Source organism: Urtica dioica, chromosome 2 (assembly GCF_054948205.1).
Source record: "Urtica dioica subsp. dioica isolate 48M chromosome 2, U.dioica_male_clone48M_v1_H2, whole genome shotgun sequence".
Taxonomy (NCBI): domain Eukaryota; kingdom Viridiplantae; phylum Streptophyta; class Magnoliopsida; order Rosales; family Urticaceae; genus Urtica; species Urtica dioica.
This window is the reverse complement of record NC_142757.1, coordinates 52105939-52123731: the sequence shown is the minus strand read 5'-3', so window position 1 is coordinate 52123731 and position 17793 is coordinate 52105939. Positions and strand designations below refer to the sequence as shown.

The following is a 17793-nucleotide window of genomic DNA, read 5'->3' as shown; positions in this document are numbered from 1 at the left end:
TGGTAATTTTACTCTTTCTAGGTAAGAAGAGTGAGTACGTCGCTAGTCAATATCAAGTTTGTAATGTATGCATTAAACAAATGGGAGCCACAGAGGGTTTTGAAAAATAGCTCATATTGACCATTATTATTAGACTAGTTGAGAAAATTCAAGTCACTTACACTGTGTTGAACAGATCGTAAAATAAAAATCCATTTACATGAACCAAAAAACCAATATGAAATGTTATTTATAAAGAATAAGCTAAGAGCAAAGCGAATTAAGGTTATTATTATATAAACCCACGATAATTATTATGAATGAAAAGCACAAAAACCTGATATTCAAAAGAAACTATATATATATGAATTTTTTTTTTTTTGTATTATGTAAGAATAGATCCTATATCTTATAAAAGCATGAAATTTGACTAATTTAATTTCAGTTATCAAAATATAAGTTAGCAATAAAAAAAGGAACTTATTATCTTGAAGACATTTCAGCAATATTATTAAAAAGACATAGTACAATATTAATTTGAAATGCCAATTCTTCCTATTTCTATATTGAAGAAGCTATAAAAATACCCTCGCTGTCATGTTTTATGCTTTTTATTCTAAGATAATGTATGAAATTATTAACAGGCTATTACTTTTTGTTATTTTGTGAATTCGTATTTGTCTGACCTTCGATTATTCGATAGAACATCTCCAAAATACTTATATTACTCGTAGCTTTTAATATTTTATATGTATATCAGTATATATATATATATATATATATTAATAGATATACATATATACATGTGTATCTTTGTTAATCACTGTTTATATTTCGTAATTTTGTTTCAGAGAAAATTAAATTAAAATGACCAATAAAAAGTTCGAAAGAAAGGTATACACGGGCGTAATGCAACGACGTAGAAAGTCTCTGCCCTTTGTCTTCTGGTCAACTGATGGTCACGAAAAAGAGGAAGCCCAATAAAGCAATATATATTTAAGAAAATAAAGCAAGTTTTCCTATAAAAAAATCAAATAAATAATAATAAATAAAGCAAATGTGTTGAGTTTGAAATGGTCAATGCTCTTTCTTAGTCTTTAATCTTTATATTGCGAAGAGCTATTGTCTAGTGATTGAATTGATTGAAGTGATCATGAGTGTTGATTGCGTGGAAAATTCTGTTTTGAAGTTTTCTTTCTCATTTCATGCATGGCTGTCAAAAATTCCTTTTTTTTTAGCTAAATAGTTTATATCTTCAAACTTTTTTTCTGTTTCAAAAGAAAAAAGCTTTCTTGGATAAATAGTCGTAATAATTATTTTTACTCTATAAAATCTTAATCAACCTATAAAAATTTAATAATAAGAAAGATTTCTTTAATAATTACTATATTCTAGCGTATTATTTGAGTTGTGGCAACGTGATTTTGGGTTTTGTGACCCCAATATCTAAGTGGACTAGGTCGATAATGTTATAATGATCAAATTAAGCTAATTTCAACGCTTATGTGATTAATTCACCTCAAATAATAGCCAACCATACTAAAAAGGACACTTTTCATAGATAGTAGATAGAGCCGTATAACTAGTTGAATATCCTTAAATGCGAATCGTGAATAATTTACATATGTCATTACAACGCCTACCTATATTTCTCTAAAAAAATAAATGAAGAAAAGACTGCTCTTAATATATTATATTTTGTTGCTAGTATTTTTGCAGCTTCGATCAAGAGGTAGTTTGTAGATGCAGCCATTCAATTTGGTACTTAATTTTGTGGGTCACTATGTTCATAAATATTTGGGAAAGACTTTCTTGCTTTTTTTATTCTACAGAATAGAAGTCCATTTTATTTTTATCTAATATTGATCCGACAGATATATAGAGATTACTTTCAAACCCCCACACAAAATAAAAAAAGTATATTTCTTAACTTTTTTTTTATTATTCTTCTAGGAACAACGAGAACGTACTTACAAAAATAAAATAAAAATAAAAAATAAAAACTATTATACGAGTCAATTGAAATATATATATTTTTTAGTTTTAGACAGAGATAGAGTTACAATAGGCCGAAGTCCCTCAATTTTTTTTTACACTTTTGTCTCATTTTTTAAAAAATATTTTTTTACCTAAATTTACAAATTAACCCCTTAAAACTTTTTTTTTTCAAATTAGCCTCCCTAATGAGCTCTTTCTGGCTCCGTCCCTGATCTATAGATGTTCGTGGTATGTTGTGTTTTGACAAAATATGATGTTATTCAAGGGTTTGTTCTACGCTTTTTTTTTTGTTCATCGATCTTGTGAATTTCTAAGGTCTTTTCTTTATGGATTATTCCACAAGTATGAATTTAATAAGTTTATTTGAATCTAAAAGTATAACCATTTATTTTGTATATTTACGTTTTTAACCTTTTTTATTTCTTTCTTTTCTCATTCATTTCACTTTAGACCCATATTTTTTAGGAGATCTGATCAGATTTAATTTTCCAATTTTTTGCGACTTGAGCGCGATTTATTGAGATTATGTTATATATACTCTCTAGGATTTAGACTTCACAGATACTTATATTCCATTTAGAAATTATGTATTTGTGTTCTTCATCGATAATCTTGAGCGATTATAAATAGGAGTTTGAACACCACTAAGAGTGTTTAAAAAAAAAAAAAATCGGACTCCTACTTTTTTTCAAAAAAGAAAAAGTCAGATCTATGAGTGTTTAGTGACAAGTTGTCGTTATTAGTGACATATTTTTCACTAAACACTGCTAGATCTATCATTTTGAAAAGAAAAAAAAAAAAAAAAAAAAAAGGAAGAATGTGGAATATATCACCTGGCTATGGCAAATTCCCTTATAATTAAGCTTATGTGCCGAAGCTTGTGTCATGTTATTTGTGCATGTCATGGATCTTTAAGCGGTATTATATGATGGGCCTAGTATATCCTAATGGGCCAATCGGATCGGCATGTGAGCCCAATAATCCCAACATACCAACGAAGTTGCGGATAAGACTGGAATCTGGAAGGAAAATACGACTGGTCATCTTCGATCCACGTATAGTTTTTTTTTTTTCGCTAAGTGGGCAAAGAATAATAGAATATTGGGGAGAATCATATGATGATGCTGAGGAAAGTAGATCCGTGCGCGATTCGCATCTCTTTGCATTGCTTCGCTGTAATAATATGAACACGCACAGAGACAGCAAAAGCGTGTTGTTGTTCGAGTCCATCGATCACCGTCGATGGCGATGATGAGCAGCAGGGTCTTGGAGGAAGGTCTTCGCGAAGTCCGTGCCGCTCCTCCGTACACCTCTTCGTCGTCGTTCAAGCTCCACACAGCGCCGCCGTGGAGCAGGGAAGAGTGCGGCGGGTGCGGGAGAGACGGAAACGCGGCGGAGAGGATCGCGAACGTGGTGACATCGATGCCGTTCATAGTTCTGGGTCTGAACGCTCCCAGGAAGAATCTCAAGTGTCACCTCTACGCCAATTCCCTCATCGGAGTCGGGATCGCCTCCACCGTCTACCACTCCTCCTCCGGCCACGTCAGAAAGTACCTCCGCTGGGCCGACTACGCCATGATCGCCGCTTCTACGCTCGTGAGTACACACACGCAAGGAATTCAGACATACGGGGGGGGGGGGCTGATTTGAAAAAATAAATTTTAGGGGGACTTATTTGAAAACTTCTTATTTTGTGCAGTGCCTTTCGAGCGCGGTGACGGAGGAGAATCCGAGGATGTTGATGGCGGCGTCGGCGGCGTGTCTGCCGTTTCAGCCGCTGGTGGTGTCGGCGGTTCACACCGGAATAATGGAAGTAGCTTTTGCAAAGAGGGCCTTAAAAGACCCGGAGTTGAGGACATCGCACAGGCTTCACAAGGTCTCCTCCGTCGTCGGAGGCATTCTTTTCGTGGCTGACGACGTGTTTCCGGCCACGCCCTTCCTTCACTCCGCCTGGCACCTCGCTGCTGCCGTCGCCGTCGCCACCTGCAACAAGCTTCTGTAGCTATGCATTAGCCTTAATAATTCCCATTTGTGTTCAATGTTCTCTCTAGATTAGAACATCATATTCATGTACTCTATGTATTGTATTATAGACGCATTCGTTCGTAATTATATAGATTGATATGAACATTGCACGATAGCAAACTTGGATTTTTTTTATATTGTCTTCTCGTGTTTTTTTTTTTTTTTTTTATAATGTGACTCTCGAAGAGGGGTCGAGACTTCGAGCCCTCATAGCTCGTATGATGAGGGGCTAAATTTTCCTAGACCACAAGACTCCAGGCCACGAGGGGCTAAGTTCGTGTACACCGATAGGGGTCCAAACTTCAAGTCATGAGGGGCTAAGTTTGCACAATGACCGCAAGACGTCAAAAATCGAGAACGGCATAGTATTGCCACATCGTGGTATTCGACATGCTAGCCTCTCAAAGCCGAATAATAACACAAATTATCACGTAGACCATCACAACCTTTCCGTGCGTCATGCTTCTAAGCGGCTCGTAATTGGTTACCATGGAGTCGTAATTAGCGAGAATCTCATGGTACGCGTAGGCTGAGAAAAGTTTGTTATCTTATAATTTTTGCTCATTAGGTTAAATTTGATGAGATTCCATCTAAAAATCAATTGATAAGGAAACTTGTAATTGTTTTTTATGATTGAAATGTTATTTCTAATTGATTTTTTTTTTTATATAGCAAGGAGGTTGTATTGAAGGGTGTAAAAGTCCCACATGAAGACGTAAACGTGTTCCCTACGTTTACTCGCAAAGAAAAAAGTTTGTCTTGCCTCGACAACAAATTCAAGGCCGTTTGGGTTGCCGACGATCAAGGTCGCTTGCGTATTGTTTTTAACGTATGTGTATAAACGAACAAAACACCTTTTTGTATAAATTCCATTCACCTTATATTGACGACGACTAGTGGCTACTTTTCTTTTCTTTTCCTTTTTTTTATCTCCGGTCGAGAACAACATTTTCTCAATCATTTAGCGTCGAAGTCCAAATTTAGACGTGCTCTTTTTCCATGGGACTTTCCTTCAAATCAACCGCGATACTCTATGTCCACAAAATACCTCATGTCTCCCATCGCTAAAAGTATCACATTCCTCTCACACAAAAAGATTTCAACAAAGCTCTCCAATTCACCGGTCTAGATCTAGTTCCTATAGTTATACTCACAAAAGTTCTAATGGAGACACACTATGAGTATTGGAAAAACAAAAAGTCAACCTTCGCTGTTTGTCCGACAAACAGGGGTACCTGTACCATCTAGGGAGGTACAAAATTGTAAAGAAAAATCAGATAAAATAGATAACCGAACGTATCCAAAACCGCAAATGGGTGCCAGGTCATATAACCGAAATTCATATTTGGATAACCGATCCAATTTCAAAATCAGCACCGGATATCGGTTTTAAATTTTAAAAATTGGATATCGGATATTTAACTTATTATTTTTTATTAAAATAAATAAATAATCTCGTTTATATGATTCATTTTATTCTGATTTTGATAATTTGAATAATTTATAACCGGGTACGTTTTTTTAAAAACTAGTTATATGGTGATTATGGATTTTAAGAACTGGATAACCGGTTTTTTTAAATCGATTTTAAAACTGGATCCGGATTTTAAAGAACCGGATAATCGAATTTTGAAAATTAGATATTAAATATAAATATTGGATGAAAAATGACCAAAACCGAACCGAATCGATCCGGCTTCAGCCCTAGTACCATCTAGACTAAAATTTAAAGAACTCTTCAAGGGCGGCTTGCAGTTTCTTGATCGAAGGGTGACCGAGACGATTGTCCCATGTCTGATCTGAGACTACATTGCAAACGATCTTTTCTTGACCGTTGATGTGAGCACATACAAGTTGTCATTTCTCTCGCATTTGTCAATATCCTCAATATGTATAACAAATCTAAGATCTGTGAAAGTAACCACAAGCTTTGTACTTGTGGTGAGAGCACTAACGGTAATAGATTAAATTTATAATCAAGCACAACCAGTACATCATGTAAGGCTAGATCAGCATTGATACGAACATATCCAAAGTGAAATAAATGAATCGCAGAATGGTTTGTAAGAGTGGTAGTTGGTCTAGATAATGAATTCAGTAAACAAGAAGCTGTTTTTGGTTCCATATGTATGTTTTGATACTCTTGAGTCTAACACCCAATTAGTTGAATAGAAATCACTAGTTTGATCAATGGAATTAACTTAACAATTGCAACATGTGTTATAGGTTGCAAGATTGACATTAGTAGATTCTATAGAGGTTGGTGTTGATGTTGATGGGAAATAAAAGTTAGATATCGGACACGAACGTAAATAATTATTTTCATAAAGGTTAATTACGCTCCGATGTATTGAACACGAACGTTCGTTTCAATACTTCTTATTGCGTAATCAATCATTTAACCTTGCAATATATTTACAAATGCGGAATAGAAGAAAACGTGAATAGTCCCTAATTTTTAACGTAAACAATAATTATTAGGATACTCAAAATCATTCAACAATAGAAGATCTAATATATATACAAGCATAATCAACACAACCCATAAAAGGATTTCGGATTACATAATCAACACTTGTTGCGTTGACCTCTTCGGATATCGCCATCATTGATTTGGTGGGTTTTCTTGGTCTTGGGGGGGGGGGGGGGGGGGGGGGGGGGGGGGGGGGGGGGGACTCGTGTTGTTGTAGTGGAGGTGACTCGAGTTGTGGTGGTGGATGAAGTGATTGGTTTTCAAATCTACGAAGTTGTTCTGATATACCATGAAAACGTCTTCGTATGGATGGTGTTGTGAGCTAGAAGGATGTTCATGTGGAAGAGGATGTGGAGGTTGTTGTGTAAAATATTGTGGTTGAAATTGTGGTCGATTTTGAACATAAGGAGACGGGCAGGAATTGGTATAATTCTAGAGGGACACTTGGAGGTCGATCGAAAATGTTGGATCAAGAACGGGTTAAAATTCAATGTTTTCGTAATTTGAAAATTGAGAAAGGCTTAACCAATTTTGTAGATATTGTCATATGGTGGAGAGGGTTGTTGAACTTCTTCATGTTGCTCATCTTCTTGTTTTGCTTATGACGGTGCGAAAGTACGACTAGAACTTTGATATGATTCACGCGAACCTCGACGAGAACCTCGGTGAGTCGATGACTCTTGAGACATACTCAAATTATGTAATATAAATTTTATAAAAACTCAAGTATGTAATATAAATATGAAATTATTTTAAAATTATATTACGAAATTATTTAAATATATATATATATATATATATATATATATATATAAACTTGGTTTAACAGAAGTATATAAATTTTTTAGAGCTTGAGAGAATTATATGGTTTGAGAGAGATGACGGTTTTGAGTTGTGAAGAATAATGGAGTGAAATGAGATGAATTTATAGGAGAAAAATTAAAAGGGTTAAAATTTAATTTTTTGTGTGAAATATGGGCCCTTACGGATAATAACGCACACTTTTTTAAGCCGTTGATAGTATCGACGGATATAATCTCAATGACTGAGATTAATCCTTCAAATAAAAAATATAACATGCCCACGCAAACATTCACAACGGTAATGAACGGGATAGTTCACTTCTGTGATCCCACGTCTGTACTATCTGACATGTGGAAGACCAATTGCCACTTCCGAAAGAACGGCTTGTCGGTTGCCAGCAGAAGAAGGACGTGTGTTCGGTCGGTGCCCAATGTTAATCATCGTTCGCATGCCTAAGATGAGTTTGGTTGTACTCCTTGTTTTCAAAATTATGAAATTGAGATAAACCGACCAATGTTAAGGGTATTGTTTCACAGGAGACTCATGAGTTGGTTGTGGATTTTCGGACATTGGTGTGTTTGTAGAACTTGCTCGTGAGGAATTTCGACGAGAAGAGCGACTCGCGATCTAAGTTTTCTCTTGAATATCAATGGTCGGAAAAGATTGAGACGGAGATTCAGAGAAAAGCAACTATCAAACAAGTGAGGAACTTGAATCGAATGAGCTAACAGTGAAATCATTGCTCTGAATAACTAAAAAATAATTGCGATTCATAACCATACTCTTAGTTATTTATCTATATATATATATATATTTATATCGATATTAATTTTTAGAATTTAATATTGATAATTCGGTCGAAATATTGACTATGAAGTAACTTTATATATTAATAAAGCTTTTTTTTTTTTTTTTACTGATAAACAAACATACCCTTTCGACGTTAGTTAGTGGGGACATTAGTGACATACTATAGAAACAATAAGAAGTTTGTGACATTACTTCAAACTCCAAAGGATATGTATGCAATTTCGTCTTTTAAAGAATCTAAGTATAAATGAAGTAATAGATCAACGGCCGAGATTATAGCGACACGCATATATATAAATTGTTCAACTCTAAAACAATACAACTCCAAAGAGCTCGGAACAAGCAATCGCCGTCAACGAATAAGCAGTCAACGCCGAGCGATCGAGAGACAGAGAAAGACAAGAACAAGAGACATGGAAAAAGCTGCCCAAGCCATGAAAAGAATTCCTCGCATCAAATTTCCTCAGAGACATCCCAAACCCTCCTCTGGTAAACTAAACGCCCGTTCGATTTTAAGAGATTCGTTTTGACTTAGGGTTTCCGAGCTTGTTTGAACTCCAATGGATTTTTTCCCGTTTGATTTAGGGATTTACTTTGACCTAGGACTTAGTCAGTGATGTTTATATGAAGTGACTCAATAGCATAAGAGAATGTTGTATCACAATGACTTCTCAGAAGGACCCCAATTCGAGTAACTTAGACCCGATATGTAAAGAACAAAAGATTGTTGCTTTTTCCGTTTTTTCGTATATTCCAATCAAAACCAAGAAAAAGACTTCTAAGAGTGGCCCAATTTGAAGAGTCAGTGAAGAACAAAAAATAATGTTTGTTTATGCTATTTTTTGGGTCTGCCGATATACATTTACGGGGTTTTTTTTTTTAATCAGGTTCTACAGCATCGAAGATTCAGTCAGTTGCCGAGGATGACGCGGCGGTTATAGCTTTCTTCTCAAACTTGAGGGCTTCGGCGACGGCCACGACTTTGGGCGGGAAAGCTTCTCTTCAGCCCAAACGGACTCCGGTGAGCAGCGAGGAGATTGAGGCCGTTCTGGTGAGTGATTATTACGGATTTGTCCTTGCTGCTGTTCTAAGTACGAGAGCTTAGTCATGCTATAGAATTGACTCCACGCTTTTTTCGAACTATTTTTAGGATTTTGCGCATGCCCTGATTCGGGTTTAATTGGTCGTTGCATTCGGATATGAATTCGCCTTGTTCTTGTTTGTTAATCTTTTTTTTTTTTCGTTTCTGTTTTCGCAGTTGGGCGGTTGCTTCTGAACACGAATGACATGAGCTTGAAGAGCTCTACAACCTCGAATTTTTTTGCGAATAACAAAATTTGGATTTGGACAAGTGATACAAAATTTTTACTTCTTGATGGCAATTGACACATGAAAAGAAAAAAAACCCGAAATTCTTTATGATACATAATTTACAGAAATTTGTGAGGGTGAAAAAAAAAACCCATGTCCTCTTTTCCCTTTTCAGTGAGCGATATATGAAAATGACATTGTTTGACAGTTTATTTTATTTTACCTGCATATTTTCTCTCCCTCTCTGTGTGTCGTTGATCGGTCATTGATTAGAGGAAGGGTTCGAGGATCGCGGACTTGGGATTCTTCCCCGGCGGGCCTTTCTCTCTGCGCTCGAGCTCGTCGAGGCGGAACGAGATGAGATGGTCCCAATTTCCTCCCTCGAAGAGAACCCCGGCTTTCCCGTCGGTGATCCTCTGGACGATCCCGGTGTACATGTAATACGGGTTGTTCGGGTTCTTGACGATCGCGATCATCCCCGGGAGAAGCAACGGAAGCTCCGGCGGCTTCGGCTTCTTCTTCGCGAGGCTCGTATTAAGATCCGCCTTTTTCTCGGCGGCTGGTTTCTTCGGGGGCGGGTTTTTCTCGATGAAGAGCCTGAGACCCTTCTCTCCGCCGGGAAACCCTCCGGTGAGCCCCGAGAGCTCTTTGTCGAACCCGTCTTCCGGGAATAGTCCGCTCTCGCTCTCGCTCTCGCCCCCGGGCTCTTTGGCCTCGGGACGGGCCGGTGGGTCTTGATTTTCGACGGGCTTTGCAAGCTCGTTTATCAGGCCCGCCTCGCCGTTGCAGAGTCCTCGACCTCCCATGATCTCGAATAGGTTGAACTTTGCACATGGTGGTTTTAGGGTTTGGTGTCTCTGAGCCGTGTGATTGGGCTTGATCGGACGGCTCAGAAGGTGGTGTGTTCTTCCTCTTCCAAGGAAGTTGGAGGTAAAGCTGGGTAGGGTTATGTTGGAAGAAGCCATGGAGAGAGAGAGAGAGAGAGAGAGAGAAGTGTCTCTTATGTTTTTTTCTTCTATTTAATGAATTGTGGCCACCAAAATGTGTGGCTTTGCTTGGTACGTAAGTCTTATCCAAGCGCACCAATTACATAATTAATTCGTTCACTATTTTGTCGCTTTCTATGTTCTTTATCTCCACGACACTACAACCTTAGCAAAGTTGAGTTAAGGAGATCGAGACCCTTATATGAAAGATGGAATTCCCTTTAAACATTCATCATATAACTGAAATTGTGATTTTTTTTTTGTCCCGGTGATAACGAGACTAAATCAAATGTGAAAGTATGAATCTTTAATTTGCCAAATTTTAAAAATATCTATAATTAGTTTGTCATTGATTGAAAAATTGATGACTATTTTTTTGCTCGAAGATTGCCGAAATTCTACGGAAAAAATTGACGACTTTTGGATGATAGCTAAAACCAAATTTATGTGGAAAATGTTGATCATTAGCGCGTTGATCGCGTTGATCGCGTTGATGGCACTAATACTAGTAAGTCATTCATGAATAAGTAATGTTCGTTTTCTCTTAGTAAGGCATATGCATCATCAAACAACATACAAATTTTATTTTTCATAAATTAATAATTTTGAGAGGTTGTGAAGCATGATTGTATCAAAAGAAGAGATTAAAAGGCTAGATTAATTTCGATTACTATTGTATCCCCCTAACAACTACTCATTACTAGTGGTAAAATTCTTGATTGTGAACTATTCTTTTTCTTTTCCTTGAACTATTCGAAGGAGGAATAGGATGATAACTTTGAAAAACCCTTGTACAATTTTGAGGAAATTACCCGAGTTACTTATTTTAAAAATCTTTTTCGAGAACACCTAATTTATAATTCTTATTTTAAGAATACTTCATTATATCCTAAGAATATATTTCCCTTACAATTTTGTCTTTGTTGTATACACTTTTATTTGACATATTTGTTCTATTCTTTAGAGTTTCATTTAAATAACTGCAAAAAATCATCTAAAAATTCAAATAAAAAAAATGAAATATTGATAGTTTAAAAAATTGAGGTACCAGGACCCGCTATCTTTAAATGAGAAATTTTGTGAAATTTCAAAAACCACATCAGAGATCTGAAATCAGACTTTACAAAATGGATCCGAGGAGCCTGAATATTACTATTCTTCTAACTAAGGTAAGTTAAATTTAATTAATTATACCTATGGTATGTATTATGTACGTGTAAGTTTTTATACTATCAATGTCAGTTAGATTATATTCGATTTATTTTAATTTTATTATAATAGAATGAAATAGTAAGAGACGACAAACAGCGAATTAAGTATGAGTTATCTTGTGGTATTTACTTTGGTCTATAGCAATTTTACACCACATTTAAAGTGAAGGTAGTAAGTTAATTACACATCGACATAAAAATGTCCTTTAAAAACAAAAAGTAAGGATTTATATTTCATGTTGTTTGTTACTAATTTTATATATATATATATATATATATATATATATATATATATATATATATAATTTATTGCAACTAGTTAATCTCTTAATTTCTTTTAAAATTTTAGTCAAAATTTCATTTTAATTAAGAAAATAATCAATAAGACCGAAGTAAATTAAATTAATTAAATCAATTAATTGAATTCGCTTCGCTCTGGTGAGTCATTTATTAATAAAATAAAACTTTGATTTTTTTTTTTTAATAAAAAAAAGTGAGATACTGAGTTATTGGCTTCATTGCATAGTTTTTCTTGTACTGTAAAGTCAGTCAAAATATCATGAACGAAGAAAATAAAATGCGAAGATCATCAATGGTGGCGAAGACGTGTGCGCTTTAGGTGTAAATATTGTTCTTATTTCGTGTGTAATTAATTGTAAGAGACATGCACTGGACATTACGTCTATTTTTGCCCTACTTATTGTTCTTAGTGTAGTAAGCTTAGTTATGTTCTTGTGTCGAAGAAAAAAAAATTCTACAAAATAATATACAAAAGTTTGATTCTCTCTAAACTCAAAACTTCTGTCCATTCATGTCGTCCTCTACTTTTTTTTCTTTTTTCCATTATAATTTAATAAAGGTCCATTAAGCCATCAGTAATAGTGGGACGATAATGTTGTTACGGTCTTCATCACCATGTGCCACTGCAAAATATCTCCTTTATTTTTTGTTTTTTTTTGTTTTGTTTTTGTTTTTATTCCATCAATATTATATATGTTTTCCGTTTCCGTTGTTCTTCAAATAAATTGGTTCTTGGGGACCGGAAAATTCATTGATCAATGTCGTTTAATTTTGTTTTCATCTAATTTTTATTGTTTTTTTAACAAAATAAATGGGTTCATAGTAAATTATAAATACTTTTAACAAAATATCCAAAAATTTAACATTCTCAAAAGCATCTCAAATCAACTAAAATAAAATCATCTAAATATATGAGGTATTTTCAAATATTTCTTCATTTAAACTTTTTAGATCATTTTTCGTTAGCATTTGTAAAACAAATATTAAAACCCAAGTAGCCAACAAAACTTCAAATAAGAGTATTGTTTTTTTATTGCCGTAGCTGCATAGGAAAGCACCGGGAAAAGAGGCATAAGAAAACATGGGGAGAAAAAAAAATAAAAAATTAGGTAATTAGTCAACTAAAACTTTTGGTATTATTATATAATCAACATTTCGTAAATTTTGGATAAATAGTCATAAAGATGGTGTGACATTCCTGGTTTGTTCTTTCATTGAAATAAAATGGTGGGATATTTACGTCAATTTACACGTGTAAATACATGAACATGATTATTTATCTAAAATTTACAAAAATGTTGGTTATATAACAATGCGAAACTGTAAATATTACTATATACTTAATGGACTAAAACAAAATACACCATCTTTTATTTAAAATTGAGACGGAGTAGCCGTCTTCCACAATCTTATTAGGGATACTGTTTAATTCTATACAACTTCAAGAATCATATTTGTCATGGTCTTAAAATTTTGTTTGCTTAGATCTCTCCATTAACAATTAAAGTATTTTGAAATAGCCGCATCAAATTTTCATATGCATTGTGTTCTTCTTTAAGTCAGATTATATGGATAAATTGAACAAACACCGATAATTAGTGTTTGAATAAATTTAACTTAAATACTTATAGTGTTTTGTATTAATGTTTTCCACAAATGTATCTTTAAGTGTTTTAACCTTATTCTAATATAATACAATACTCCATGCACTTAAAGAAAACAAATAGATTACACAAAAAGAAATTTGTTGCAAAGAGTATCCTAAGATATAGAGGTTCAATATTATAAAGATTGCGACTGAAAACGGGCGAATAAAATACATGTTTATATCAAGTAACTATATATTAATAATCGTTTTCCTAATTAAACAAGAGTTAAATTGGTCAATGCAACATCTCAACTCGAATGTTTCTTTCATTTAAAAAAAAGAAAAAAAAAAGCAGAAGACTTGAAGTAGGAAGTCGTGTTGATATCGGTTTTTAAATGAGGCTGAGCTTCTTTAAATGTTTAAAATTAAAACCACACCATCTGGCAAATCCATTATTAGCAAAAAAAAAAAAAAAAAAAAAAAAAAAAAAAAAAAAAATCTTTAAAAGAATCTGGCAAATCCATCAATCTTATTTCTTCAAGTTACTTCAAAGGCTATACATATATATAACGTGAACTTTCTTAACCATTTCCACAAGGCAAACTAATCTTGTACGAGCAAAATTATTTCTTTTATAAACGCTCCACAATAGGGATGAAAAGTTTAATTTATTTAATTATATTAAATTAAACAAATCAAATGCAAGCTTATCCAAAATAAAAATAAAAAACAAAGTTTGTAACATAATAACATTAGTTTAATAAACCATTTAAAAAGAACAACAGAGTGTTTATGTGAATTGCCTGGTCCTCTACTGAAACTACAATAAAACCATCTATAATAGTACACCACGTATCTCAAAGATTAAGGGTAAAATTGTCTTTTGATTCGTCCACCACAAAAAGGAGCAAAACCATAAACTTGTATAATATCGAACAAACAGTCGTAGTTAAAGAGGTCAAAGGTTTTTCATGAGCGAAAAACGACATTCATGAACTCTTCTCTCTCTCTTTCGTGAAAAAGGTCTCTTCTTCTTCCAAAGGTATGATCCTCTCTTCACTCTGGCTTTTCTTCGACTTATTTTGATTTTTTCGTACTTAATATATCTCTACGCTATACTCCGTAACTTCTGTACATAGATGGTTCGCTTTATCAACGAATTTATGCCGTTTATTAATAAATAAATCAAATGCAATAAATGGGTTGTTGTTGCTGAAGAATTACTGTCTGAGATTTGATCTGATTGAGAGTAGGTGATTTTAATTTTTTTTTTTAATCTAACCCCTTTTCTGGCTGAAAGAGTTAATTTTGTGTGGGTAGTATGAGCAAAAAAAGTTAATTTTATTTAACTTATTGTAAAGTATGCTCATTGTCAATCAGTTAATTGGTGAAGTGTGCTTTAATGGACGATGGTCTTGGGAAGATAAAGATTATTCAAGATCACTTTAATGCTTCAACGTCGAACTCAAACTCTCCTCAAACCAGAACTCCGCCGCCTTGTGTCGTTTCCCATCCAAAGGTCGAGAATTCCTTGAGGTATTAGGTATTTATAGATAACAAGAAATGAAAAAAAAAGGGAATTCAAGAGATGAGAATGTTGATATGAGTGTTGTTGAACCTGTGTAGTATAGCCCGTCAAATAGCCGTCCGTGGAGTCGGAGAAAGCTGAGAATGTTGAAGCTGTTTAGTCTCCGGGGTCTCCCTTGGAGCGGCCCCGATGGGCAAGAAAAGGTGTTTTTTTTTTCTTTCTTTTTCCTTGAAATCTTGTAGTTCTTTTCTCTGTTAGGGATCACTATAGTTTCTTTATGATTTTATTTTTCGGTTATTGATATTAAGACTTGGTAATGACAGGTTGAGCTTAGTGCTGCGGAACTCGAATCACTCAGGTCGGAACTTGCTGATCTAGAAGAGAGAGAAGCTCACTTGAAAGCCCAGTAAGGAAAATAAAAATAAAAAAAGACGAAATTTTAGTTGTTTATTAGTTTACATTAGTATTTGTATTCTCATACGAGCAAGCTATCCCGTCACGGCTTTGATAATGTCACACATACATAACTTAGGCTCTCTTAAATTAGGCTTTGTTCATCTCTTTCTAATCGGTCCTAGATTTATTTTTCTTAGTTTGAAATATAGTCCGAACTATGTCTCTTCACATCAGCTCTAGAAAAGTAGTAATCTTGGCTTCTTTTTTTGTTGTTTTTGGTAAATGACATGTATCTTCCTTAAAAGTTTTACGCTTTACCCCTCAAAGTTTCAAATGTATCGCCTCGTGGCCATAAAAAAATCCAACTATGCCCCTTTTGTTTATCTTCTTTATAAAAATTACATGAAGGAGTGAGAGCTGATACATTTGAACTTTACGGGGTTGGGTAAGACTAGTGTAAAACTCAATGGGTTTTTTTTGCATCCCCTAAGTGAGAGCTTGGTGTTACAGTTGGAATTTTACTGCGTGAAGTAAGTGAGACTGGTGTGAAACTTTAGGGGATATACATGGAATTTGATTTACACCTTTTTTTCCTTCCTTTACGAGTGAGAGCTTGGTGTTGTGTGTATGTATAGATTGGAGCACGTTGACGAGCTTCTCCGGTCTGCTCGTCTCTCGGGATACTTGTACATACGAACAGTAATCTCGATGCTCTCGAACATGACTATTCTTATTCCCTGATCTCTTTGTTCTGTTTTTTACCGGCCGTTTTTTTTTTTTTTTTTTTTTGTAAAAGAGATGGGCGGCGTTACCGGGAGAGCCTCCTCCGCTTGACGACACTGAAGTCGACGATTGGCTTCCTCGCTTTGTTGTCCTCCAAGGCCCGTGCCTCTTCTTCTATTTACTCTCCACCGGTGAGTAAAATCTCGAAGATACGACTCATAGATTTGTTTGCGTCAACGTACGAATCGAGCTATAAATACAAGTCGATAGCTTTCTTTTCGTTGTTTGAATGAGACATAATTACATGTTTTTGGTTGCTTCTTTAGAGTTTTTAGCGGTCATTACCTACAAGTCAGATCACGATTCATAGTACTCTCAACTTGTATGTGACACTTCCCCCAAAAACTCGGTTTAGTTATGTTATCTTGAACTTCTTTTAGTTATATAGCCATTTGATTTATAGCTTTTGTATAATAGCCAACCTTTTGTAAATTTTCTGTAAATAGTCGCCTCAACTTATTTACGGCGTTCAAAAAGACAAAAAAAAAAACCCAAAATAAGCGGAAATGTTTTTGGGTATTTTTGTCTTTATGAATGCCGTAAATAAGTTGAGCCGGCCATTTACAAAAGATTGGCTATCTAGCAATTCTTAGACTTTCGGTGGCTTATTTGGCTAATTATTATTATTTTTTTTATCATGTTTTTTAGCCTAGGGTACGTTTACTTGTCCGCAAATGGTTTTGGATAAATAATTTTTTTAAAGAAATGAGTTGTTTCGGATATATAATTGAGCTTGAATGATCAATCAGTGAACACAAAAATTATTTGTATCCATGTCTGAAGAGTAAAGTGGAAGATTTTGTCGATCTAAAAATTATCTTAACAAACTCTTTTAATAGATTTTTTTTTTTCTTTTAAAAAAAAATTGTATGTTAAAAAAAACATAACTTTAACCTTACTAAAGAGTAATATGTTGACATTTTACTTGAAAATAATTTCGCAGACCTGAGTCCGCAGGACTCCACCATGTTACCCGATGTGGTGGAAATAAGTTCATTGCCGAGCTTTGTCAGAGAAGGCGAAGGAAAGATATATGCTTTCTACATTTTGACTTCTCAAGGACTGCGAATCGAATGCTCGAGCGCTTCAAAGATTCAGGTATTCCCTTGAACACGATATATTGGTTGGCAATGTATAAACAAGGACAATTAAAAATTGCATCAGCTGAGAGAGAGCCAAGCTTATGATTTGGATTCACTTGTCTGTCTATTTGTCGTGATTATGTATATATGTATTTTTTTTTTCTTATGGTCGCTGCATTGTTCGGTCGTATTTTTAGGTGGATTCTTGGCTAGAAGCATTGCAGACAGACTTCAAAATAGGGTCCGAGTTGTCTGATAGTGACTCAAAGCCTCTCAACGGGTTTTGAGCTGTACAAATTATTATTACTATAATTATTATTTTTAACCGTAATTTGTAGATAGGTCTGGTAATGTATTAATAATTGATGTTCTGAATTAGTTGAGTGAAATTTGATTACAGGAGAGATTCATTCATTATTTACATGTACATTAAGTAGGCTCGGATTGAACATGTGTGATCAAATAATTTTTAATGCAGGTTTTTTGTTGATGACTCAATTTGGCTTTTACAATATCTGC

General features: G+C 34.6%; 4 protein-coding genes across 8 annotated transcripts; 3 read left to right on the top strand and 1 right to left on the bottom strand.

The window, feature by feature from the left end:
- The first annotated feature begins 3016 nt into the window (after positions 1-3016).
- On the top strand, positions 3017-4917 carry LOC149405514 (uncharacterized). Of its 2 annotated transcripts, XR_016295589.1 has the most exons (3): positions 3017-3573; positions 3677-4520; positions 4675-4917. XR_016295589.1 is itself a non-coding variant. In XM_089608053.1 (2 exons), exons 1-2 carry the CDS (start codon positions 3220-3222, stop codon positions 3977-3979), a joined length of 657 nt encoding a protein of 218 aa, XP_089464179.1. In that variant the 5' UTR covers positions 3017-3219; the 3' UTR covers positions 3980-4917. The 2 variants fall into 2 exon arrangements, 1 of the variants encoding a protein (XP_089464179.1); XM_089608053.1 differs by having other exon boundaries at positions 3677-4917.
- A 3306-nt stretch (positions 4918-8223) lies between these two features.
- Positions 8224-9612, top strand: LOC149405513 (uncharacterized). The gene is made up of 3 exons (XM_089607251.1): positions 8224-8578; positions 8977-9140; positions 9348-9612. Exons 1-3 carry the CDS (start codon positions 8503-8505, stop codon positions 9363-9365), a joined length of 258 nt encoding a protein of 85 aa, XP_089463377.1. The 5' UTR covers positions 8224-8502; the 3' UTR covers positions 9366-9612.
- On the bottom strand, positions 9486-10390 carry NDHS (NAD(P)H-quinone oxidoreductase subunit S). The gene has a single exon (XM_089607250.1). The coding sequence runs from the start codon at positions 10363-10365 to the stop codon at positions 9670-9672; it is 696 nt and encodes a 231-aa protein (XP_089463376.1). The 5' UTR covers positions 10366-10390; the 3' UTR covers positions 9486-9669.
- Positions 10391-14419: 4029 nt separating this feature from the next.
- LOC149405511 (uncharacterized) lies at positions 14420-17772 on the top strand. 4 transcript variants are annotated; one of them, XM_089607244.1, is made up of 8 exons: positions 14420-14527; positions 14866-15021; positions 15117-15216; positions 15337-15419; positions 16045-16108; positions 16206-16323; positions 17136-17290; positions 17472-17772. In XM_089607244.1, exons 2-8 carry the CDS (start codon positions 14888-14890, stop codon positions 17559-17561), a joined length of 744 nt encoding a protein of 247 aa, XP_089463370.1. In that variant the 5' UTR covers positions 14420-14527; positions 14866-14887; the 3' UTR covers positions 17562-17772. The 4 variants fall into 4 exon arrangements, with proteins under 4 accessions (XP_089463370.1, XP_089463371.1, XP_089463372.1 ...); XM_089607245.1 differs by lacking the exon at positions 14420-14527 and having other exon boundaries at positions 14875-15021; positions 15112-15216; XM_089607246.1 differs by lacking the exon at positions 14420-14527 and having other exon boundaries at positions 14890-15028; positions 15112-15216.
- Positions 17773-17793: the final 21 nt, after the last annotated feature.